At 40.9% G+C, this 26,575-nt stretch overlaps 1 protein-coding gene across 2 annotated transcripts in view; it reads left to right on the top strand.

The window, feature by feature from the left end:
* The window catches only part of RSU1 (Ras suppressor protein 1), a 198,838-nt gene that overhangs the window by 96,784 nt on the left and 75,479 nt on the right, over positions 1 to 26,575 (top strand). For both annotated transcript variants that reach the window (XM_052650975.1, XM_052650976.1), the window contains exon 8: positions 3,659 to 3,791. In XM_052650975.1, coding sequence (XP_052506935.1) covers positions 3,659 to 3,791 — 133 coding nt within the window. The remainder of the gene's footprint in view (positions 1 to 3,658; positions 3,792 to 26,575) is intronic.

Below are 26,575 nucleotides of genomic sequence, written 5' to 3'. Positions count from 1 at the left end.
GGGGGATGAGGAAGAAAGATATTTAGAGCAGAGACACCTCTATCAGGGAAATCTCCTTTGCTTAGGAATTAGTTCACATCTTTATGTAATTTTATGCTTTTCGTGGCTTTTTTTTTTTTGGTTACCCATTTTAGAAGACATATTTTTTCCAAAGGTCTCACTGATTATTTCTTTTCACAGTTGATTCCATGATAATGTAAGTGGGCAGGGCTCGGAGGCAGGAAGAGGATACTGGTTAAGTGTAGGCTGTCAATTAGGTGAATGTTTTAAGAAAGAGGCTTTTACCTCTAGTAACCCCCCAACTTTTTAGAGAATTTCTGCCCTGTGGTTACTATCACCTGGTCACTTGGCCCTTCCCTCAGTGACCGTGCTGCCTAAGGACACTGCACAACATAATATACTGTGCATTTAAAACACAACATGTCAGGAACTTCCCTGGTGGTCCAGTGATTAGGACTCTGAGCTTCCAATGCAGGGGGGCACGTGTTCAGTCCCTGGTCAGGGAACTAAGATCCCACATGCTGAGTGGCACAGCTGAAAAATATTTTAAAAACTTAAACATGACACTTCAGAACTACAGGCTGGTTTGTAAATTTAAGACTTTCCCCAGAAACTTCTATTCATTTTTAGGAAATGTGGAAATTGGAGAAAAAGAAGTAATGAGACAATAATATGGACAAGAGGACATAGGGTATAGCAAATGAGGAAATGAGAGTTATAGCAAAATTTAAACAAGCAATCAATTTGATTCTTGGGAAGCTGAAAAGCTTGTCTCTTGTCCAAGTAAAGATAAAAGCAAAATATATGAACAGCAGTCCACTGCCAGCCGTGTTACACCTTCGTAGGACACTTGGCTAAGCCCAATATGTGCAACATTTGCACTTCCACTTATCCCAAGCAGTCTTCTGACTCACGGTGTAGAGAATAAAGCCCGTTAATTTCCCAAGTGATTAAATATCTGACTAATGATGTTTAACCATTAAGTTGAGGAAATTGACAATATTGATAATCTTGGAGAGAAATGTATCTGCTTATTTTTGTACTTAACCAGCAGATTTTAAATAGCTTTGGAAATATCATGATGGATTACTCCTACTATTTCATAATACCGGTTTTCTTTAAAAGCATTTTATGAAATAGGGATCACTTTTCCATTGGTCTGTTTTTCCTCTGTTATTCCGGATAGCTTCACATTCATTCAGGCACCCCTCTGAGATAACTGTAGTTTGCATTTCAGACCATCACAGTAAAGCAGATTACTCAAGTTTGTTGGTTTCCCACTGCATATAAAAAGTTTATTTATACTATGCTGTAGCCTGTTAATTGTGCAGTAGCGCCATGTCTAAGAATGTACACGTGCTGTGTGCTGTGCTTAGTCGCTCAGTTGTGCTGACTCTTTGCGACCGCATGGACTGTGTCCCGCCAGGCTCCTCTGTCCATGGGATTCTCCAGGCAAGAATACTGCAGTGGGTTGACATGCCCTCCTCCAGGGGCTCTTCCCAACCCAGGGATCAAACCCAGGTCTCCTGCATTGTAGGCGGATTCTTTACTGTGTGAGCCACCAGCGAAGGCCAAGAATACTGAAGTGGGTAGCCTATCTCTTCTCCAGGGGATCTGCCTGACCCAGGAATCGAATTGGGGTCTGTCTGTGTTGCAGGTGGATCCTTTACCAGCTCATCTACCCAGGAAGCCCCAAAATGTACAAAAAATTTCTCACTGACGGACTTCCCTGGTGGTTCATTGGGCAAGAGTCCACCTGCCATTGCTGGGTCCATCCCTGGTCTGGGAAGATTCCATATACCACAACTCAACCCGTTTGCCACAACTGCTGAGCCTGAGCTCTAGCGCCCGCGAGCCACAGGTACTGAAACCCATGAGCTCTGGAGCCTGTGCTCAGCAACGAGAGAAGCCACTGCCATCAGAAGCCTGCACACCGCATCTAGAGAGTAGACCCCCACTCACCGCTGCTAGAGAAAACCCATGCACAGCAACCAAGACCCAGTGCAGCCAAAAATAATCAAATATTAAAAATTTTCTTACTGATAAAAACTGCTGACCATCATCTGAGCCTTCAGTGACGTGTAGTAGTAACATCAAAAATCACTGATCACAGATCACCATAACATAAATAATAATGATAAAAAGGCTTAAAATATGGGGAGAATTACTGAAATGTGACCCAGAGACACAAAGTAAGCAAGTGATGTTGGAAGAATGGCACCGACAGACTTGCTGGGTGTGAGGTGGCCGCAACCTTCACTTTATAAGAAATGTAATTAGTATGTGCAGAGCACAATAAAGTGAAGCATTGATACAACAAGGTCTGTCAGTGTAACAAAAAGAAGGCAGAGTCAGAGTATCATCATTTGTTTTAAGAAGAAATGCTGCATCACTGTCCTAGTAAACATTTTCTTCTCATTTCTGAAGTTCAGATTAGCTGGGAAATGATGTGCTTCGTAGAATGCTTGCATCCTTAGAATATGTTTTCCATATCCTGAAGTTACTTGTTATGACAAAATTGGCAGTTGGAGCCTCAGAACAGGACAGAAATGGTACTAGGGTTGTGTCTTGTAATGAATAATTGCTAGGTGTCTGTGTTCAGAAACCTTAGACTGTAGATCAGGGGTCTGAAAATGGACTTCTTCAGTAGGACTTTGAGGGCAAGGATGTCGGTGAGCCAGCTGACTGCCATTTAAACCACATGCAGCTCTACTGTGTAGCATCTCTGTCTCTCTTGTAGGCAAGCATGTTCTTGGAGGCTCTTTCTCACACTTCCCTTTTCCATTTTCAAATACACCAAACAGAAATACATACATAATCAAGTGATCCAGCAACACGTGGTACCCGATGCTGGCGCCCTTCATTAGCTCATGTTTGGTTGATCTAGAAATATATAAAAGATTGGGAGTCAGAAGGCTTAGATTCAAATCCCTACTCTGACATTTTCTGTTCTTAGAGATATTACTTAATTTCCCCAAGTTTCTGTGTTTTTTCTTACCTGTAAAGTGATGTCAATTACTGACTTTAGGGATTGCTGGAGAATCAAAGGAGGAAATGCTTTTTACAGGTAATTTGTGAATAGGTAGGGTATATATGTGTGCATTTCTACCCTTAACCATGTTACTGAGATGCGTTTAGTGCTGATTCCGAGATATGCTATGCTGCCCGAGTGAGGCAGTGTTCTCATCTTTCTTCGCTTGTGTCCTGCTTTGATGAAAAGTGGTGTTGCTTGGAGCAGGTTTCAGTCTTACTGGACAGATGGTGCTGCACACTGTCAAGGTGAAATTGGGGGATGTCCTGATATTAAGGGTTCTCTCAATCCTGGAAGGCCGTTTTTGTTCCTGTAGCAAATACTGGAAAAAATCAAGCAAATGCTACATTTGTGTGAATTCCTTCCAAGTTTACTTCCTTCTTACCTCTTTCTTCTACTCCCTCTCCCCTCTCTCCTTATCGCCTTCCCTTCCTTCCTAATTTCTTGTGTCAGTGTGCAATCACTGACATGGCTTGTAGACCAGCAATGACTTGGGCTAAATATTTTTAAAACAAATGACTCAGAAGATGCTTAAGGTTGTGCTGTGGTTACTGGGCATGAATTACTTCTTGAATTTGATTTCTGTTGGTTAGATGACCTTCATTTTTTCCCTCTCCATCTTTTTAGGAAACTTGGATTTAACTGGTCAGAAGCAAATATTCAAAGCAGAGAACAATCCCTGGGTTACCCCTATCGCTGACCAGTTCCAGCTTGGTGTGTCCCATGTTTTTGAATACATCCGCTCCGAGACGTACAAATAGTAAGTAGACTGTGATTTTCTGAAATAGACTGGTTTTATGGTATTTATAATTATGCCAGCTTAACAACCACACATAGTAATTGTCTTTATTTATAGATTATTTTTCATTCACATTGTCAAGGGAAACTTATACTAGTTTTGTTTAGAAATCTTTTAAGGTATTAAACTGGCTGAATATTCATGGCACTAAGGAAATTAACCAGACACATTAAGATCAGAACATATTCTTTTCTCCTTTGAATGCAGAGAATAACAAATGTTGTGAACAAAATTGTTAAGTGGTTTATTTATAAAATCAGTAGAGCATACTAAGAAAGCATCATTCTCTTTTTTAATCTAAGAGAAACGATAAGACAGAAAACGAGGAGGGATCAGCTGGCTTAACTCACAGCATCAAAATCTTTCAGGTCCTTCCCTCCGGTCCAGGGCGCCCCTGGGGGGTCCAGCATTAAAGCCTAAGTATTCCCACCTCTCTTTTCCTCAGTGTGTTCAGGTGAGAAGGAATTCTGCCACCTCCACTTGCTCTGTTGTTACTGTGTCTTCTGTTACTATTTTCTGCTCCTCCCACTCGCCACCCCCAAATTGAAGTGATCATTTCTCTCAGTGCTTCAGTGACCCCCTAATGCTGAAATCTAGCCACCTCTAGTTTTAAGCAATTGCAAAAGACTTGAAACAATTCATAGTCAGGTTTAATCTGTTTTTGTGCCCAGTACCAACTTGTGAGAATTTAACATCCCAACTCTTAAGAAGACCTTGGGGATCATTAAAGGCTGCAGTCAGTTTGGAGGCTCCCTTTTTTTCTCTTGGGTATCAGAGCTACCCCTGCCCCCCCCCGGCTCAACATGGCTTTCTCCGAATCTGTGTTGGAACAGTGGGTCAGATTTAACTGGCAGGGCAGAGTCCTGGCCCATGAATGGCCAGGTGGTTCTGGTAGTATGAGTCCTCCTGCTGCCACGTTCCTGGTTACACATCTGGGACTCCTTTTGGTATATTTCCAGCAGACAGAATCACAGAGAAGGTAAACTGTGAAAGAACAATGATATTCAAGCAGAATAAACTGAAATTGCCAAAATGACGCATATCCTTGTATATGAATGCAACTTGAAGCCTGGTTTAGGTTTCTTTTAAGATGATACCTTAACATTTTTTTTTTTTTGACATCTTAGTATTTATCTTATGTCAAAATGAGAGATGTGTAGGGTCTGTGTTATTGTTTCATGAACCACATAGATATGAGCAATTATTATACATACATAGTTTTTTTTTTTTTAATGAACATAGCTCAGGGTTGGAAATTTGTTTAGTTCATCATGAAAATGTGTGAAAGTATAATTGCAAATTAGCTGTTTATTCGTTTGGTTTCTCTTAAATTCTTAATTGTTGCTAACGTCAGTTTTAGATTAACCTCTTAAGTTTCATTAGTGAACGGAAGGTTATGCAATGCTTTGGTTTGTAGGGTGGTGTACTGTTAGAAAAACATTGTACATAATAACTACAGAAAAATAAATAAGCTACTGTTAATCCAGAATTGGGGGAAATACTCTGTTGTTTATTCTGGTTAATGATTTTTTAAATCTACCCTAATTTAGAATTTATACTAATACACTAATTTAGAATTTACAGAGAATTAGAATTCAGTGCATAAGAAAGTGCTTCTAATTTTCATTTCATTTTTAAGAGATTACACTGTGAACGTATGGCTTCTGAGTACGTTAGAGTCATTAGGCAATTAATCACCATTATGTGCTATTACAGACAGTTTCTGTTTATTTGAACATCCTTAGGATTCTGGATAAAGGAGAGGTGTTGACTGAGTTTATTGATACTTTATTTGAAAGGGAATCTATGATCCACTTAGTCCATGACATGTTTGGTGTATATATTCTTGTCTGTTTGAATAGCATTTGATATTGGAGGATCAGAGTCATCTAAGCAGTTTGCCCACTGGCTTATATTTTACATGATTTCCTCTTGGAGAATTTTGTTATCTTTTGTCCAGTTAAATCACCATGAAACAGCTTAGAGAAGCGTGGGAGAGCCTTTGTCCCCTTTGTAGGGGTGCCAGTTAGTACTCTGTTCACTGATTTGAGAGGAGTATGTGCGCCTCTGCTGGGAGAATGCCCTTGACATTAAACTCCTGGGAGCAGGGACCTCCCTAAAGTGAATTCTCTTAGAGTTCTCCCCTTTTCTCCTCCTTGGGAAAGAGAAGAATGTTAATCACTTTCTTTATCCCAGCTTTCTGCCCCCCTGTTCTCCCAGTGGAGCAGTGACCTTCATTCCTTGATCAACATACCAGCCAGACACAGGGACTGTGAACCAAGGAAGACACTGCCTCAAGCGCTCAGTCTGTTTTCTTAAAAAATACACTTGTGCAAAAATGCCATCACTATGTTTTACTGATTTTTATAATTTAAGGTCCTCTTTTAAAAGAATATGTTTGTATATCCTCATGTAACTAGAAATCAAACTTCTTTCTTTTTAAGCAGTCACTTCATAATTAGAGGACTTACAGGATTTCTCAACTCTCTGAAAAATTAAATCTAATTAGCAGATATTTGGCTACTTTTGTAAAGCTGTACATGTGATGACTTGCACGGAGGCAGTTTATATGTTACACCGATATTTTTTTAAACAAGGCAAATGTCTCATTTGGTACCTTAGTCTTAGATCCTTTATTCTAAAACCTGTAGTTTCTAATCTTCACTTTCTCATCTCTTTTTATATGTCACGTACACCCCTTCCAATTAAAAAATCCTTTTTTTACTATATTGATCTTTAGCTTGTCATAAAAGCATATTTTAATTTTTTATTCTGGCACTTGAAATACCAATGAATCTCCTTTTTTTTTCCTCCCCTTTCTAACCAATCGACCCATTACCTAAATGAGAGCATTAAGAACTCACCAGCTCATTTCATTTCCCTTCGTGTCCCTGGCTGAGGTTCAAGGTGACCTTCCTATTCCCAGCGCATCCTAAGAGGCCTTCCACGTCTTGAGCAGCGACAGTCCAGGGAAGATGAATTATCTCATTTCCAGACTCTAACAGACTCCAAGAGGTGACATGGATGTTTGAAACAAAACAGGGAAGTCAGTGTTTAGGAGGAATTAAAATACTTGGCAGGGATTTAAGTGGATGAGGATGGAACAGGAGGGGCTGTGGGCAGGTGTGGGCTGGGAGAGTGCTGAGAGGCGATTCTTCAGGAGGTTGTTTTGGGGGTACATGTGGGGCACTCATCGCATCCTGATGATTCCTCAGACGGAGCTCCCTCTGTTCACTTCTCGTACTCTCAGCAAAGGGAACATATTGGCTGGTGTCATTGCGTTGCCCGCTTGTTGTCACTTACTCCCTCTGTCAAAGGAATTCGCTCCTTCTGGATGTCACTCCTTCTGACGCTCAAACCCTACAAGTGCGTTAGCATTTTCGGGCTATTGTCGAGTAACTTCTGTTTCTGTGAGAGTCATGATCAGATCGGCACTGCTTGTTAAGCTTACAGGAGGCAGATTTTTTTTTTTTTGGTCGCCGAGAGGGGAAGTCAGATTGGAGTCAGGATCCTTGACAAGATTCTTTGTGAAAGGGAGTAACTCACACTTTTCACATTTCCATCAAGGAAGGTGGATGGAAACTGCAAGCCATTTTAAAAGCTGACACGTTAACTCTTAACAAAAGAAGAGGTTTGACAAATGTTAAGCGGAAACGGTGTCGGTTGAAAGCGACATTTGGAAAACAGGCATTCTCATGAAGCCTGCAATTTGTAATGCCTGGCAGTCCTAAAGCCTCATTTCCAGGCTGGCATAACTCAAAAGCTCCTTCCCCATCATTCTTCCCATCTTGTGACTTTCTTTGCTGTCCATTGAAAGGTGCCACACTCACTTGCTTTTCTCTTTTGTTTTTCAGTCCCATACAGAGACATTCATACTATTATTCAGGTTACTTAACGGAAACATTTTAACCAAGCAGTGCTTGGGGAGTGGTGGGCACTGATGGGAAAATGCAGGCAAATTTCTCTTCCTTTGGAAATCTGGCAAAATAAATCATCCTGTTTAGTTCATAAGGAGGAATAAGGACTTTGATTCTGCTTCATATTGTTTCTCAAGCTGTTTTACTTGCACAATTAAAACCAAGGAATGTCTTCTTTTGTTCTGCACCTTGGGCAAACCTATTAGAGGCCAGAGAGACCATGCTGTTATTGTTTAGTCGCTAAGTCATGTCTGACTCTTTTCAACACCATGGACTGTAGCCCGCCAGGCTCCTCTGTCCATTGGACTTCCCAGGCAAGAATACTGGAGTGTGTTGCCATTTCCTTCTCCAGGGGATCTTCCTGACCCAGGGATCAAACCCACAAACTGGTGAGTCATGCATTGGCAGGCAGATTCTTTACTGTCTGAGAATAGCCATACCTGGGCTTTCTTAACTACTATATCCTGTAATGGCTGCTGACTTAGAAGGTCCTTACATAATAGATACAGCTGGTCTACCAAAAGGCTAAAAAATTTGAACTTAATAGGTGATCCCATTTATTTAAGATATCCCTTTGCAGAAGGAAATCCTGTCTGATAAAACTCTCCAAACACTATTTTTCGGGTGAAGTGTAAAAATGGATGCACTGCACAAGCAGATGGTTTTATAAATATCACAGAAGGCTGCAGAAGAGGGTTAATCTGCCAGGACCTTGCTAGCAGTTAGTGGGCCTCTTTTATGTAGTGACAATAGATATGCAAGAAGACAAAGACTTTTCCCTTTTCTTACTGTATCTGAAAATAGCTCTGCCTAAGCCAGAGAAGCACAGTATTTCTTTACATTAGTCATGAAAAAGAAGAACCAATTTTTCCTAACTAAAGCCTTCAGACATAAAGATTGTTTTTTTTAAAAGCTGACTGTGTATCATGCTCCTGGTAATTTATATTTCCTTTATAGATGCTACATGTGTGATTGTGGTTCTTCCTTTAAGTTAATAAATGGATTCTCACATTTCCTCCATAATACAAAAAATGATTCAAACTTTTGACATTTCTGGACCTGTTTGCATGCAAATGTGTTCATTTAACAAACCTTGCTAAGAAATACCAAAGAGAAAAAGGAAACCCATAAAATATGTTGTGTTTTGGATGGTACCATGTCAAATCCCTTATTTCATGTTAACTTTCAGTGATGAGAATTACATATCATTCCTTTTTCTCCAGCTAGTATGTTACCAGTATAAGGAGTTGACAAATGTTAATTCCACTGAGTTAGATCAGGACAGAACAGAACATCAACCTTGGTCTTTGACTTGGTCCGTCATCTCTTTTCTTTGTGTAGCCATGAGCTATTAATTGCCCTGGTAAATTTATCTCTCCCCTCTTAAGGAAGAAAACTGATTATGTGAGGTAGAGTACAGGACAGTTCTTTTTCTCTTCCATTTTTGATAGATTGCTTACTGTAATTTGCATTTAAAAGGAGTTTAACTTTTCTGATTTTTAAGTTGTTTAGCACTGTTATTCAGATGTACTTCAGGGATCGTTAGTATTTTTCCTTTTTCTTAATGCATGTCCATTTCTTCAGTGTATAAAGTATGTACATGCCTTTTGAAGCTTTCCTATAATTTTCTAACTCATGCGGAACAGTTCAGTTTTTAAAGTGGACAGTGCTGCCCATTTGACATGTCCAGTGGACATGGAGCCTGGGAGGGAACCTCCATCCCCTTAAGCTGTAAAGGTCAAAGGTGAACTCTGCCAGGGTTTGGAAACCAGCTTCAGGAGGCTAAATTGGAATTTCTGAAAGTATCCAGGAAACCCCATTTTGTAGGTGTGCTGAAATGTCGTTCACTCTGACGTGCCTTAGATGCAAATACAGACTTGGGAAAAGACCCTCAAGTTTGTGTGTTCATTCTTTGGTCCTGTGAGGCAGTCCCTCCTCAGCCACTTTGTGCTGGGTGAGCACTGTGGGATCATATTTGACCGATGAGCTGGGGTTCTGTCAGTCTTTTTGCACTTTATTTCACGACTAGGGCAGTTATCATGAAAAGAGTCGCAAATAAATTCAGAGGGGCAAATGGGAAAAAAACATAACTGCTCCATCAAGGCAAGAAGAGTGATGTTTACTCTGATCCTTATGCCACAAGAGACTTTTATGCGTGATTTTAAAGAGCGAAACAATCATGTCTGTCTCTTCCCCTCAGTGTGCATCTCCCCCTTCCTTGTATATTGACTCTCAAGCCTGCCTTCAACCTGTCTTGTGCAGCTGCAATGTACAATATGATGTATTACAGTATCAATTTAAGGTAAATAGAATACAGGTAATTTGTCCCTCTTGACAGAAGGAAAATAAACATAGTCTAGGCTCCATCTACACTCCAAAAAGGAAATCTGTCAGGTTACTTCCTCTTCCAAAATAACTATTTTGAGTTACATTTTTAGATGATACTCACTTGAAATGATCATATCGAACTATGAAATATTGACCTACTCAAAGATGTGGTCCACCCTACATATTGATAACCGTTATTAACTCCCAGCAGTCTTCAAGCTCAATGCTGGATGCTTTCTGTCCAGCTAAGATGAGTTATTGCCTGCCTTTGCTATTTTTATTGGAGAGATAAATTAATAAGTGGCACTTTATAATCAAACAAAACTGTCTAATTTCTATTCTCGACATGGTAATATCTTATTTTATTACATGCTGACTTTTTATTGAGCTCTGGTCTCTTATTCTGTTCAGGCATTGTTGGGGTTTTGTTTTTTGTAATTTTTGACAATTAAGTGTTCTCCTATAATGTTAGATAGATACTATGATTTAGAGTGAGTAATCTTATGAAAGGCATTTTTGTCAATCAGATAGAAAGTATAAATATGAGTTTTATGTCCACTGACATTTACTGATATCCAATTTATTCATCAACTATTAAGGAAAAAACCCTCTAGATTGTGTTCTCTTGTGTATGACTATATCATTTCATATGTATTTTTTAAGACTCATGATGTAAAAAGTTTGTGGTCAAGACAATGTTGTGTTCCACTGTCATAGTTTTCAAACAGTCTCCTCTGGAACCCATACAGTCTCATCACCTTCAAAATGTGTATACTTTTTTTTTCTCCATCCAGTGACACAGTGTGTGTTTAGAAAAATACATAAATTGTTATTGAGGTTTTGGTTATTTTATTTATTAGCAGGGTTACTGCGTAAGCACCCTGCCTTCCTCTTTTTTTTTTCCTGCTGCTACCTAATTTTGTCTAATTTTGGCTGTTTTAGCCACTGAGCAGAAATTTATTATCTTAACAGCTCTAGGAGTCCCAAGATCAAGGTGTGAACAAGGTTGGTTTTTCTAAGGTTTAATCTGATTACCCCAGAAAGACCCTGCAGTCTTCAAATATGGTCACATTCAGAGTAACAGCACCGTCCAGCTCCTAACACTGTTGTGACTCCACTGTATCCAGTTCTCTGTAGTTTGTTCCACCATCCTGTCCGTCTTCTCTTGCAGCCCCCGCAGCCTCATTGTAGGCACATTCTCTTTATCAGTAAATGTGCTTAAATGCCTCTGGGAGGTCTAATCCACCCCTCCCCCCTGGCCCACCACAATGCCTTTCTTAGGCATTGGGCTTTCAGACTTAAAGCTTCTTTCGAAACACGTGGATTCACCATTGTTTCCTTTTAGGGACACCCTGGTTAGATTCTGTTTTGGCAGAGGGGTCAGTGTTTTTATTTGTAGTCATCTTTAAGATCAGACTGTGTTGAAACAGAAGCTGGTTAGAGTCTGAAGATCCCTTGGGAGTGAAGGGCACCTTTCAGAATGTCCTACTTTGCTGAATTCAGCTAGACAGTTGAAGACGGGAGAGTTCCGTAGGGCACCCACCATCGGACCTTGCCTTGTTACCTTTCGCAGGAACCTGTGGCTGGAAGATGCAGCACGGGGCTGGGGGTGCCTCTGCTCCTGGTGGCTTCCTGCCCTGGGGCCCCGACCAGTAGATGTGGAGTCTCCTCCCTCTCTGCTTTGTGGTCTTGCCTGGTGGCTACTGGTGTTTTGCCCTGTACAATGTGAAGAAGTCAGGGACTTCTTCTTCCATCTTGGGGTTTCTGTAACCACATTTGGAGCCCTTTTATCCCATCTTGCAACCTTGTCTCAGGAGATTTCTGGGGTCTTAACTGGGCATGGTCGAGACTACTAAGGCCAGGGCACTGAATTCCGTTCTCATGTAACTAGAGCTGGTTAGCTTCTGCAGTGCAGGGCAAGTATCAGACATGGAGAGCATGTTTTCAGATAATGCACCCTGGCGTAAAGAGCCAGTGATGGACTTGGTGGGACCTGCGAGGCGACAGAGGGAAAAAAAAGTCTGTTCTTGGAGCATTGGTCTTAAAGATGGCTCCCAGTCCCACTTTGGTCAGGGTCAGATAACTTCATCACACCCATTTTCAGCTTTGCCATTATAAAGGAAAGAGGTTCAAGCTGGGTCATCTCTAAGAGTCACCTCAGCAATGAGTTCTAATTCTCAATTCTCTGTTTTTCTGGGAAACATGTTTGATTGTCTGTAACAATTCATTTTTTTTTAATTTTAGTTTTATTCTTGATTTTGCCCCCATGTGGATTTTACTTTATTGATTTTTTTTTTTAAGGCCATGGAAGATGATGATGACCCTGAATGTAAATTGTTACAGGAAAACAGATACAAGCTAAAATGACCAGATCAACCTTTTTTATTCTATATTTTATGGAATCCCTAATATATGTTTGGCAGTAACTTATTCATACACATGAATTCCTGACACTTTCGATTCTTCAGACTTATTAATCAGTGTAGTCAGCACCAGAGCAATTTTATGAGACTTACCAGTCATCAAAAATTTATTATCAGATAAATCAAAGAAACAACGAGCATCTTAATAGGGTAGAAAAAGTGGCATGTAAAGGATCATTTAAGACTGTGCTGTTTTGTTGGTTATGTGTTATATTTACAGCCAGGATCAGCGAACTTACTCATAATTTCATGCACCAACCCAGCAGGGTGGAAGTCATCTTCTTAGGTAAAACCTTTTCTCTTTATTTTTCTCCAGTAGAATATTGTGTGTGGTCTGACTGTAAGACTGAAAAGCACAATATATACAGAAGGTAGGAAACATCATGTTCCAGGGTTAAGCTTATAGCTTTTCTTTGAAAAGAGTATCTACATTTTCTTTGGAATTTCATTACAGTTGTCATCCAGCCTTAAGACATGAAGTCTCAGTCCTTTCCTTTGGGACAAAATGGCTAAACTTGAGCTCTGTGAAATGGCGTGTGGAAATAGCAGTCGACAGATTGCCTTTGCTATGGATGGGGCTCCATGTGCACCTCCTGGCAAATGTGAGATGCAAGCTCTGTCTCCCATGTACCTGGCACTGTCTATGAAGATAGAATGATTCTGATGATATAATCAGACTTGGGTCTTTGTTCTGTGAGGAGGGGAGTTTTTCTATCACTCTAGCCCTGTCGAGAGTGTCCCAGAATCTCACTGTCCTGTGGGACAGAAGGACCTTGGTAGTGACCCGGATAGGAGCTGGGCTGGCACAGAAGAGCCCTGATGGAGATCCACTGGGGATGAACCCAGAACCACAAGGCTGGGTTACTTTCCATTAAAAATACAATCTACCTTTCTACCTCAGTTTGCCATCAGTGCTATTTTCTCTGCCTGGAATGTTCCTTCCTCATATTTACCTGCTGAATGTCCAGTTATTCTTCAAGAATCATGTTAAATATTGCTTCTTCAGAAACCTTTCTTTCCAAGGGTTTCCCTACTGCCCATTTAATCTAGGTTCCTATTATCATCTTTCTTCTGAATCTTTTTGCTTAATAGAAATTTTAATATTTAATTGCTATAATAATAGTAGTAATAATTATGAACAGTGACTGTTTACTGTGTGACAAACACTGTGGTCATGTGTGGATGTGAGAGTTGGACTGTGAAGAAGGCTGAGCGCCAAAGAATTGATGCGTTTGAACTGTGGTGTTGGAGAAGACTCTTGAGAGTCCCTTGGACTGCAAGGAGATCCAACCAGTCCATTCTGAAGGAGATCAACCCTGGGATTTCTTTGGAAGGAATGATGCTAAAGCTGAAGCTCCAGTACTTTGGCCACCTCATGCGAAGAGTTGACTCACTGGAAAAGACTCTGATGCTGGAAGGGATTGGGGGCAGGCGGAGAAGGGGATGACCCAGGATGAGATGGCTGGATGGCATCATGGACTTGATGGCCGTGAGTCTGAGTGAACTCCGGGAGATGGTGATGGACAGGGAGGCCTGGCGTGCTGCGATTCATGGTGTCGCAAAGAGTCAGACACGACTGAGCGACTGAACTGAGCTGGACTGAACTGAAGATATTGTGCTAAGCTCATTATCCCAGGTGGCACCAGTGGTAAAGAACCTGCCTGCCAGTACAGGTGACAGAAGAGATGTGGGTTTGATCCCTGGGTTGGGAAGACCCCCTGGAGAAAGGAATGGCACCCCACTCCAGTTTTATTGCCTGGAGAATCTCATGGACAGAGGAGCCTGGTGGGCTATAGTCCACAGGATTGCAAAGAGTTGGACACGACTGAGGTGACTTGGCATGCTTTCAGCAGTTTATAACTCAGTATTTATTTCTGTAAATACTACCAATATTTCAGAAGAGGAAGTAAAAGTGCATGTTTTCTCTCCTTTAAGAAACTAATTTTGGGGAATTCCCTGATGGTCCAGTGGTTAAGACTTCGCCTTTCAATGAAGGAGATGCAGGTTTGATCCCTGGTCAGGGAGCTAAGATCTCAGATGCCTCGTGGCCAAACACCAAAACATAAATCAGAAACAAGACAGTAACAAATTCAGTATCGGTCTTCATCAGATTAAAAAAAAAAAAAAAACTTAAAAAAGAAAGCAACTAATGATTTTGGAAGCAATATTGCAGATTCCCTCATGTCTGAGGCATGCACATGGCACCCTCGTGTCTTACATGAATGACCGATGTCTCGTGCAGAAGAGCCCCTGACAGGTCACCCCAGTGTCTGAAAGGAAAAAACCAATCTGACATTGAGAAGAAACCAAGTTGTCGTTCTTGGGTTTTGCCAGCACAGAATAAACAAGCCTCAAGACATTAAAATGCATCCTCAACATATTAAGTGAAGATGCTGTCTTCACAGTGGTTTTGCATTGTTTGTGTCGATCTTGTTTGCCCACGCTTCTCTCATGTTGGAAATGAAACAGTTCCTTAACTTCAGAAACGAAGGAGTTCTGTCTGAAAGGGAGACCTTCCTGTCTATGAATCTGTGGGTTTGTGTCTTCTCTTTGTCCGTCAAGGGAGTGTTTTACCGGGCCTGTAAAGTGTGTGGTTGTAATGGTGAATGTTGGGGATGTTGCTGAGGAAGCCAGAGTAAACCAGGACAGGTGTTTATCCCAAGTGGGGGAAGCTTGATGCCTGAGAAGGGAGGGAGGTCACAGTCTTTTCATATTTCACCCTTTGGTACCTATTGAATGTTCCATTTTCTACATGTATTCATTGTCGAATAGGTTATTACAAAAAAATATAACTTGCAGGAGAAAAATAGCCGGGGTTCCTTCCCTGGGGTTCAGTGATTAAGACTGCGCTTCCAATGCAGGGGCCTCCAGTTTGATCCCTGGTTGGCGAACTAATATCCTGCGTGCTGCTCGGGCAAAAAAAGAAAAAAATTAACCTACACAGCCCATGACGTAAAGAAGGAAGAAACCACAAAGAATGTAGCTGTGTAATTGGTTGTGTTTTTTGTATGTCCCCTTTCCATTTATCTGTCTAGATTGATTGGAATCATCCCTTCTGATTGGTCCTTCTAAATCGAGGTACAGTCGAAACCTTCAAGGTCACATCACCTCGCAAATATGTATCCTGAGTCTTGGAAAGAGACTCTTAAGTGAGAGCTTGAGAGAAGGTCTCTCACTTCACACATCCACCCTCCCCGTTCTTGGCATAAGCATTGTGAAATCTTGCTTTGTTGGTAGCACCTCTCAGATTGCATCAGGTTTTCCTGTATCCTTGAAGGAATCTGTAACAGTCCAGGTTTCCTGCAGGTCCCAGTGTGACATGGGGAAAGGGGGTCATCCGCAAAGACATAACAAAAGAGACAAAGGAAAATGAAAAAAACAAGACTTGCTTCTTCATTGAGTTTCTTTATGTAGGGATATTTTGCCACCTTAGATTTTAAGGGATTGAAAGGTAAGCTTTTAGAAAAGGTATTTTTAAGGTCACAAGAGGATTTGAAATATGGAAGAATGGATCTTGTAAAAAAAACTGATTATATTAGAGGAAGAAACTGAGCCTCACATTCCCATATATGAGGCATGGATATTTTTTTGTTTTAATTCTTCTCTCATGTTTAGTTTTTTTGGCCGTAAGCAAAGATGACGTGTGTGTTTCAGACTGTTTATGTGAGATTAGGAGCATCTTTAATCTGTTCTTGTGTATTCTCAATAGAAACTGCGTGAGTGGTGATCTTTTAATAGAATGTGTCTTGCAACTAGGGAATTTCTTTTGGTGCTAAGTTCTAGATAATTCCTAAGGGATGTAAATTTTGTCAATACAGGTTTTTATTTTGAAATACTTAAAATCTTGAAACTATAATATTGTAAGTTTTCTGAGACCAGCTTCTGCTTCATTTTTGCAAGTGTATTTAATAAGACAGGGCAACAAGAAAGATACTGGTCATCAAGCTGATTGAATAAAAATATCCTTCATTAATTTTGTACTGAAGCATGGTTAGAAAAAGAAATAATGGTGCGTGGGGAAAATGTTCCTTCAAGACCACCATGTGAGGGTCTTCTTGGTGGTCCAGTGGTTAAGAATCCACCTTCGACTGTGGGGGACATGAATTTGACCCTGGTCGGAGAATTAAGGCTGCGAGACCACTATATGAGGGCCTCCTTGGTGGCTCAGATGGTAAAGAACCTGCATGCAGTGCATGAGACCAGGGTTCAATCCCTGGGTCATGAAAATCCCCTGGAAAAAGGAATGGCAACCTACTCTAATATTCTTGCTTGGCAAATCTCATGGACAGAGGAGCTTGGCAGCCTACAGTCCATGGGGGTCACGAAGAGTCAGACATGTTGAGTGACTAACACACATACATGAGTGCATTCTGCAATACAAGATGAGTTTTGGTTTTACTGTGGCTGAAATACTAAGACTCTTAAGCAACTTTTACTAAGAAAAATTCAGATGCATGATAGAGTCAGATACTTTCAGTATCCCTTTTTTTTCTTTTTGGTATTCGCATGCTAACATCCGGATGGATCAGTGAGTAGTGACAGAAGTTGCCTCAGTTACACTACGAGAGAATTGACTTCCACTGACTTCCTGCAGTGTTCCAGGCCCTGGTAGGTTCGTTGCAGGCTTCATCTACAAGGATCTCTTGATTCCATGAGATAGATGTGGATGTTTGCCCGGCTTTCAGATGAGTGAAGGCTTCAGGTTAGGTAAAAGGGCCAGTAGTTTACCCAAGTCGTAGAGACAGAAATCAAAATCCATTGACATGTACATACTGCTTTATTTAGAGTAGAAAGCCAACAAGGACCTACTTTGTGGCATAGAGAACTCTGTTCAATATTCTGCAATGACATACGGAAGAAGCGTTTGAAAAAGAATAGGTGCGTGCGTCACTTTGCTGTGCACCTGAAACAAGCTTAACATTGTTAATCAGCAGGACTGCAATAGAAAATAAAAATTAAAACAAAAGTTAAAAAGAACAATGTCTCATACTCACCTTGCTGCTTTTTGGATAACATCAAGGAAGAAAGGGAGGAAATGCTAAGTTTATGTTGAACTTCTCAAAGAGAAGTCAGTGTATGAGGCTTAACAGTTCATTTATGATCATTTAACTTTTCTGGTTCTTGAATCAAATCCTGGTAGGTTCGTTGCAGGCAGAGTGAGTCAGACAGGAAGATGAAGACCCGCCAATGTGAGATCACAAGCCATGTAATAAACCTATGGATGATTCTGTATGTTCAGTTCAGTCCATTCAGCTGTGTCTGACTCTTTGCGACCCCTTGGACAGCAGGACACCAGGCTTCCCTGTCCATCACCAACTCTTGGAGCTTGCTCAAACTCATGTCCATCGAGTTGCTGATGCCATCCAACCATCTTATCCTCTGTTGTCCCCTTCTCCTCCTGCCTTCAGTCTTTCCTGGCATCAGGGTCTTTTCCAATGAGTCAGTTCTTCACATCAGATGGCCAAAGTATTGGCATTTTAGCTTCAGCATCAGTCCTTCCAAAGAATATTCAGGACTGATTTCATTAAGATTGACTGGTTTGATCCTGTTACAGACCAAGGGACTCTCAAGAATCTTCTCTAACCCCACAGTTCAAAAACATCAATTCTTTGGTGCTCAGCTTTCTTTATGGTCCAACTCTCACATCCATACATGACTACTGGAAAAACCATAACTTTGACTAGATGGACCTTTGTTGGCAAAGTAATGTCTCTGCTTTTTAATATGCTGTCTAGGTTGGTCGTAACTTTTCCAAGGAGCAAGTGTCTTTTAACTTCAGCTGCAGTTACCATCTGCAGTGATTTGGGAGCCCAAGAAAATAAAGTCTATCACTGTTTCCATTGTTTCCCCATCTATTTGCCATCAAGTGATGGAACCAGATGCCATATACTTAGTTTTCTGAACGTTCAGTTTTAAGCCAGCTTTTTCACACTCCTCTTTCACTTTCATTAAGAGGCTCTTTAGTTCTTCTTTGCCTTCTGCCATAAGGGTGGTGTCATCTGCATATCTGAGGTTATTGATATTTCTCCCAGCTATCTTGATTCCAGCTTGTGCTTTATCCAGCCCAGCATTTCGCATGATGTACTCTGCATAGAAGTTAAATAAGCAGGGTGACAATATACAGCCTTGACGTACTCCTTTCCTAATTTGGATTCTGTATATACAGCTATGGGAGAGAAAGGTCACAGCCTCAAAAGCAAAGTGAAGTGTAACTGTAAAACAGCATAAATGTGCAGCCTTCAGTGGATGAATACACACTGACCAGACTATCCAGGTAGCTGGTAGGAACATAGGTTTGTATTTGTCATTCTGGAACCATCCACATAAGGGGAATCAGAGGTGATAGAGAGAACAATCTTTCAGGAACTGAATAGCTGGGGGAAAGAGACACTGCTTGAGGACCCCTGAAGGGAATACAGGACGGGGACATGGTTTTACAGGTGGCTGATTGGATTCAGTTCAGTTGCTCAGTTGTGTCCGACTCTTTGCCACCCCATGGACTGGAGCACACCAGGCTTCCCTGTCCATCACCAATACCCAGAGCTTGCTGAAACTCATGTCCATCGAGTCGGTGATGCCATCCAACCATCTCATCCTCTGTCGTCTCTTTCTCCTCCCACCTTCAGTCTTTCCCAGCATCAGGGTCTTTTCCAGTAAGTCATTTCTTCGCGTCAGGTGGCCAAAGTATTGGAGCTTCAGCATCAGTCCTTCCAATGAATATTCAGAACTGATTGCCTTTAGGATTACCGGTCAGTCTCTAATCTGAGTCTGCTGCTTGGCAGCTGTATTCTTTACCACTGAGGCACCTGGGAAGCCCCAAAAGAAATGATGCAAACAAACTTATTTACAAAACAGACACAGACTGTCAGACTTAAAGAATGAACTTATGTTTGCCAGGGTGGAAGAATGAGGGAAGAAGTAGTTAGGAACTATAGAATTGGCATGTACACACTGCTATATTTAACATGGATAACCAACAGGCTCCATCCTACTGTATAGTACAGGAAACTCTGCTCAATGTTATGTAGCAGCCTGGATGGGAGAAGAGTTTGGGGGAGAATGGGTACATGCATATGTATGACTGAGTCCCTTTGCCATGCTCCTGAAACTGTTACAGCATGTTCATCATCTTATACTCCAAGATAAAATAAAAAGTCAAAAAAGTACTTCATTGCTAGAAAATGCTAACCATCCTCTGAGCCTTCAGCAGGTTTTAATAGTAACACCAAAGAGTGCTGATTACAGATCACCATAACAAATATGATAATAATGAAAAAGCTAGAAATACTGTGAGAATTAGCAAAATGTGACCCAGAGACAGGAAGTAAGCAAATGCTGTTGGGAAGATGGCGCCCATAGACTTGCTCCACGTGGGGCTGCCACAGGCCTTCAGTTTGTAACAAATGTCATTTGTGAAGTACAGGAAAGCAAAGCGAGATAAAACAAGGTCTGCCTCTGCAGCCTTTTGAGGTTTCGTCTGTTCCCTGTTTATTTTCTTAGACACTAATATTTATCTTTTAACACAAACAGCTTTACCCTTGTATTCAGTTTCTCAGTGGCCTTCGGCTACCCCTCCATCTCATTCAAAATCAGCACCTTGTCACCAAAGCACTTAACGTGTCGTTCTGCCTAAAACAGACCCCATTACACACCTTGCCCCTAACTTTATTTTTTCCGCCTCCTCCTGGACTGGAGATTCCTGTAAGAGCAGGGCCTTAGTTGAGAGCACTGCTGTGTCCCCAGGAGCCTCTGATGGCGCCTGGCACCTGGTCGGCCCTCAGAATACTTGATGAATGGGGGCTGTTCTTTCAGCTGTACACTGTAGCCTGCCATGTAGACATTTCTGCTGGAGGAAATTGTCTTTAAACTGCACGTTGCGCAGCCATTACACGTTTTTCACATTTCCCTTTTCCTCTTTCATCTGAGTTGCTTCGACTTCATGATATTATTAGAGCCGCTTCCATCGCCCAAGAGTTTCTGTGATGTTGCCAAGGCTGCAGCCTTCCCCAGCCAGCTACTTCTCACTGCATCTCCCAGATCTTTGCAGCTGGGCTTTGGTTTTGTTTTTTAATATAATACATAATTTTGGCCTTGCCGAGTCTTCCTTGCTGCACAGACTTTTCTTTAGTTGCAGTGAGCGGGCCCTGCTCTGTAGTTGTGGTGTGGGGACTTCTCATTGCAGTGGCTTCTCTCATGGTGGAGCACAGGCTGTAGGGCACGCAGGCTTCAGTAGTTGTGGCACGTGGGCTCAGTAGCCATGGTCCACGGGCATAGTTACTCCTTGGCATGTGGAATCTTCCCAGACCAGAGATCAAACCAATGTCTCCTGCATTGGCAGGCAGATTCTTTACCATTGAATCACCAAGGAAGCCCTTAGCTGGACTTTGAAAGAGACTCCACACATGGAAGTTTAGGAGGTCATAGTGGGGGAAAATACCAGAGCTGCAAGTGGGTAGTTGCCCTGGACTCTGCCCATGAGCTTGGTTTTGTTTTTGCATCAGCCACCCCGCCATCCTTTACCATACACCTGTGCGTGGAGGACTTAGCTTTTGGCTGCTTTACCTTAGAACGCAGGTGTTGCTTTATCCTCCATCAGGATACTGTGAAAGAGTCTATTGAAGGTGACTTGGCAGGCTTTGAACCATAGTCATTACTAAGGAATAAACACCAAAGAAAAGAGGATGAGAGAGGAGGACAGCCTCTCCTCCCAGCCTTCAAAATATGTTTTGTGGACAAGTCAGAAAAACAATTGTGAACCTAAAACCCTAGATGTGAAAGGCCAGAAGGAATCCCTCTAACATCACTCAGGAACCAGAGGACTCCGTTCAGCTGCATTGAGAAGGAGCCCTCACCTGCAGCAGCTGGTGTGTCATTACTTATCCCCCTGCCTGTGGCATTTGAGGTGCAGTCAGACTTAGAAGATGCCCAGAGAGGGAGGAGGAGTGATGTGGAGGTGTGGGTGTGCTTGGGGAAATACTGGGCTCCTCTACCGCTGGTGGCTCGGTGGTAAAGAATCCACCTGCCAGTGCAGGAGATGCAGATTTGATTCCTGGATCAGAAGGATCCTTGGAGAAAGAAATGGCAACCCACTCCAGTATTCTTGCCTGGAGAATCCCATGGACAGAGGAGCTTGGTGGGCTACAGTCCATGAGGCCACAAGTGTCAGACACGACTGAACAACTAAGCAACTACACACAGAAGGATCCTGTCAGGACAGCAATTCCAAATTCAAAATTAAATTTTCTCACAGGTTGTATTAATGTCCTCTATTTCTAACAAAATCCTAGTGAAATGTTTATTGTTAATTAACTGTTAATGACAAAAGATGACATTTAAGGTATTTTTCCTAAGATGTGGAAGTCCTGTGAATTAGCTTTGATTATGTGCACTGAGAGAGGGGGTTTCTCCCATGGCTCAGCGGTAAAGAATCCACGTACAGTCAGTGCAGGAGGAAATGGCAACCCACTCCAGTGTTCTTGCCTGGAGAATCCCATGGACAGAGGAGCCTGGCAGGCTGTATAGTCCACGGGGTCTCAAAAGAGGTCTCAAAAGAGTCAGACATGACTGAATGACTGAACACATGCACACACGCAGAGAGAGAGAAAGCATTGCTGCTCTGTTTACATTTTGCCAAAATCTCTGCTTTCAAAAATAAATGTAGCTGCCTTCTTTACAGGAGAGCCACAGGTTGCACGGGGACTGTCACCATAATCAAGATAGTGAAGCCCAAGTTTTCTTGTTCCAGATCCCTCCCTCCTGCCCTTCCTCATCTTTCCCCCAGTCCTCAGGCAACCACTGACCTGCTCTCTAACTGTACCTTGGTTTGCATTTTGTAGAGGGTTTTTTACTTATTGGGTTGGCGAAAAAGTTCATTCAGGTTTTTCTGTAAGATGGTGTGGAAAAACTAGAATGAACTTTTTTGCCAACTCAGTATATACATGTATGTATATATGTATGTAACATACATACATAAGGGCTTTCCTTGTGACTCAGCTGGTAAAGAATCTGCCTGCAATGCAGGAGACCTGGGTTCAATCCCTGGGTTGGAAAGATCCCCTCGAGAAGGGAAAGGCTACCCACTCCAGTGTTCTGGCCTGGGGAATCCTATGGACTGTATAGTCCATGGGGTCACGAAGAGTCGGACACTACTGAGCAACTTTCACATGTGCACTCTTTTTTTTTTTTAAGTTCCTTACATTCAACATAATTAATCCTGAGAATCGTTGTATGTTTCAGTCATTCGTTTCTTTTATTTCTGAATAGTAATCCATTGAGTGGATATGACTTACCAGTGGATATTTGGGTTGTTTCCAGTTTGGGGCTATTAAAAATAAAGTTTCCATCAGCTTTTGTGTACAAGTTTTTGATGGAACAAGTTCTGTCCCTGTAATCCCTTGGAGTAGAATGGGTGGTCCTTATGGCAGGTATCCGTTCAGTTCAGTTGCTCAGTCATGTCTGACTCTTTGCAACCCCATGGACTGCAGAACGCCAGGCTTCACCAACTCCTGGAGCTTGCTCAAACTCATGTCCATCGAGTCAGTGATGCCATCCAACCATCTCATCCTCTGTGGTCCCCTTCTCCTCCTGCCTTCAATCCTTCCCAGCATCAGGGTGTTTTCCAATGAGTCAGTTCTTCACATCAGGTGACCAAGGTATTGGAGCTTCAGCATCTGTTCTTCCAGTGAGTATGCAGGACTGATTTCCTTAGGATTGACTCGTTTGATCTCCTTGAAGTTCAAGGGACTCTCAAGAGTCTTCTCCAACACCACAGTTCAAGAGCATCAATTCTTCGGCACTCAGCTTTCTTTATGGTACAGCTCTCATATCCATGCATGACAACTGGAAAAACCATAGCTTTGACTATAGACCTTTGTCGGTAAAGTAATGCCTCTGTGTTTTAATATGCTGTCAGGCTTTCCTTCTGGCTCAGCTGGTAAAGAATCCACCTGCAATGTGGGAGACCTGGGTTTGATCCCTGGGTTGGGCAGATCCCTTGGAGAAGGGAAAGTGTACTCCAGTGTTCTGGCCTGGAGAATGTTGTGGACTGTATAGTCTATGGAGTCAGAAAGAGTTGGACACGACTAAGTGACTTTCACTTTTCACTAGGTTTAATATGGCAGGTACAGATTTAGTTCTTACAGTACCTGCCAAACCATTTTCAAAGTGATGGTGTCTTAGCTCTTCCACATCCTTCTCCACACTTGATATGATCTTTTTTTTCAGTTTTGTTTTTTCTAGTGGGTTCTCATTATGGTTTTGAATTGCATTTATCTGATGAATAATGGTGTTGAGCTTTTGTGATTTGTTTACTTCATGAAATTTTTATTCCAATCTATTTTTTGAAATGGAATAGTTTTTCTTATTGTTTTGAGATTCTTTGTTCTAGATATAAATCCTTTATCAGGTATATGTTTAGCAAAGCTTTTTTTTCCATTTCTGTGTTTGCCTTTTCATTCTCCTAGCAGTGTCTTTTGATTACATTTTGTTGATTTCAGTTTATTAGCTTGTTCTTTTCTGGATTGTACTTTTGGTGTCATGTCTAAGTGTTCTTTGCCTAATGCAAGTTAGCGTAATTTTCTCCTTTGTTTTAGTTCACAGGCTTTATAATTTTAGATTTTGCATTTAGATCTACAATGCCTTTTGAGTTAATCTTTGTATATGGTGTGAGGTATGGTTCAAAGTTCATATATTTGCATGTGGATATCAATTGTTCTTGTTGGTTACTACGAGTGAAATGACACAGAACATACAAGACATACGAGACGCACACAAGAGACATACACTCTGGCCAGAGGGACAAGAACTGCGCAAGCAAGCAGCCTCGCTGTTTATTTTTATATAGCCCCCCTGGGCAGAATTCCAGACTGTATGACCAAACTTGTTCAGTACAGGGCATATGCATAAATGTTATCGTACAGCAAAAGGGAGTGAAATTCCGGCCTACTGCAGAGTCTGTCCAGAGCCCTTATCACAAGAAGAGAATGTTCCCTTATTTGCAAGGGACCATTAATCTCAAGGCTGTGTCCGTCTCCGTGGCAGAACATGTTTGCAAGCAGCACGTCTCCACTTTCCCCATTGTGGCCGCATTAACCCCTCAGTTCTAGTTCAGTGTTGATTGTGTTAACTCTTTTATATCTTCACTGATTTTTCTAACTGTTTTAGCAGTTATTGAGACAGGAGTGTTGAACTCTTAGACTGTAATTACAGATTTATTTCTTTTCAATTCTGTCAGTTTTCACTTCATATATTTGGAAGCTCTGTAATTAGATTTGTAAATGTTTTGAATTATGTCCTCTTAATGAATTGATTGTTTTTTCTTTATGCAGTGAACTTCTCTAATCTTAGTTAGATCCTTTGGCCAGAAATCAGTGAAGCCACCTTATCTTCATTTTGATTCATGTTAGAATGGTAAATAATTCTCCATTCTTTTCTTTTTAACCTATTTATCGCTATATTTGAAGTGAATTTTTTACAGACAGCATATAGTTCTTTTTCATCTCATCTGACAATCTTTGTCTTTTAATTCAGATGATTCGATCAGTTAGACCTATATGATTTGTTCCACAGGTGAGTTTGAATCTATCCCCCTTTTTTCCTCTGTTTCATCTTCCTTCCACCCTTCTTTTGTGTCTTTTGGACTGTTGCATTTTTTAAGACACTATTTTATCTCCTTTGTTGGCTTTTTAACTATAATCTTTCATTCTGTAATCTTAGTATATGCTTTAGGGCTTACAGTTTATATCTGTGATATTTAACAATGACATCACACCACGTCACATACATTTTAGGAACCTTAAAATAGGGAACTTTCATTTCTCATCTCCCAGGCTTTATGCTTTTGTTGTCATATGTTTTACTTCTACTAAAGTTAATACACTCCACATTCTTATTATCTTGAACAGTAAACTCTCTTCTATAGAGAGATGAATAAAGATAAAGCGTTTTATACGGTTAGCTGCATAGTTTATATTTTTAGTGCTTTTCATTCCTGTGTGTAAATCCATATTTCTGTTTAGAATAATTTTTTTTTCTACCTTAAAGACTTCCTTTAACTTTTCTTATCTCTTAGGTCTGCCATGTATAAATTCTTTCAGATTTCATATATCTGCAATGCTCTTTAATTCACCTTCATTTTTGAAAGATACTTTCACTGGGTATAGAATCATAGTTATGTCTTTCAGGACATTAAAAGTGTTTTCCTGTTATCTTCTCCCTTGCGTTGTTTCTGACAAGAAATCTGCTGTATCTTTACCTTTGTTCCTTTGTTTGTAACCTTTTCCCTGGCTTGGCTATTTTTAAGATTTTCTCTTTATGGCTGATTTTGAGCAGTTGAATTTTAATACATCTTTTAGCTTCATTCCCTTGTGTTTTTTATAATTATATGAATTATATTAATTATGTTGATATTTGGGGACTAGGATTTTTATCCAAAGAGAAAGGAAATACAAAATTAAAGAAGTTAATTAAATCTTAGAGTCCTAAATTTGATTTAGAAGTATAGTTAGATCCCATGATGAATTTTTTTTTCTTTTACTTTAAAAAGGTTTTTTTTTTTTTCTTTTTCTGTCCATTGAATAAGCCTAGAAAAAAATGACCAACATAGTAGCAAAGAACACCCTCAAGTTCCTGGATCTTTTTCTTAAATACCATTTGTCACTAAAAGAATTCTGGGAGCCTTAGAACAATGGCTAATTCCAGGCCTCTCTTAAGAGCCTGAAATATCTTTTCTATTCAGAAAGCAAGGAAGCTATCAAAGACTGTGTCAGAAGAACCCAGGATGCAACATAGGGACTCCCACTGGCCGAAAATAGGACGGCTTGAATATCAATAAGAATAACAACTACAGCATCTCCAACATGCTTTTTAAAACTCATTCAAACAAGCCAGGTATTAAAGACTTTTTGAGCTTATCAGGAAATTTATATACTGGTTATTTGATTATATTAAAGAATCATTAATTTTTATGTGATAGTAGTTTGTGGTTGTATATTTTAATGTTTATAAATGAATCAGTGTAACTTCTGGGATTTTGCTTCAAAAGAATCTAAGGAGAGACAGAAGTGAAAATGAATGAAAC

The sequence above is a fragment of the Budorcas taxicolor genome, chromosome 13 (genome assembly GCF_023091745.1).
Source record: "Budorcas taxicolor isolate Tak-1 chromosome 13, Takin1.1, whole genome shotgun sequence".
Taxonomy (NCBI): Eukaryota; Metazoa; Chordata; class Mammalia; order Artiodactyla; family Bovidae; genus Budorcas; species Budorcas taxicolor.
This window is presented reverse-complemented; position numbering and strand designations above follow the sequence as displayed.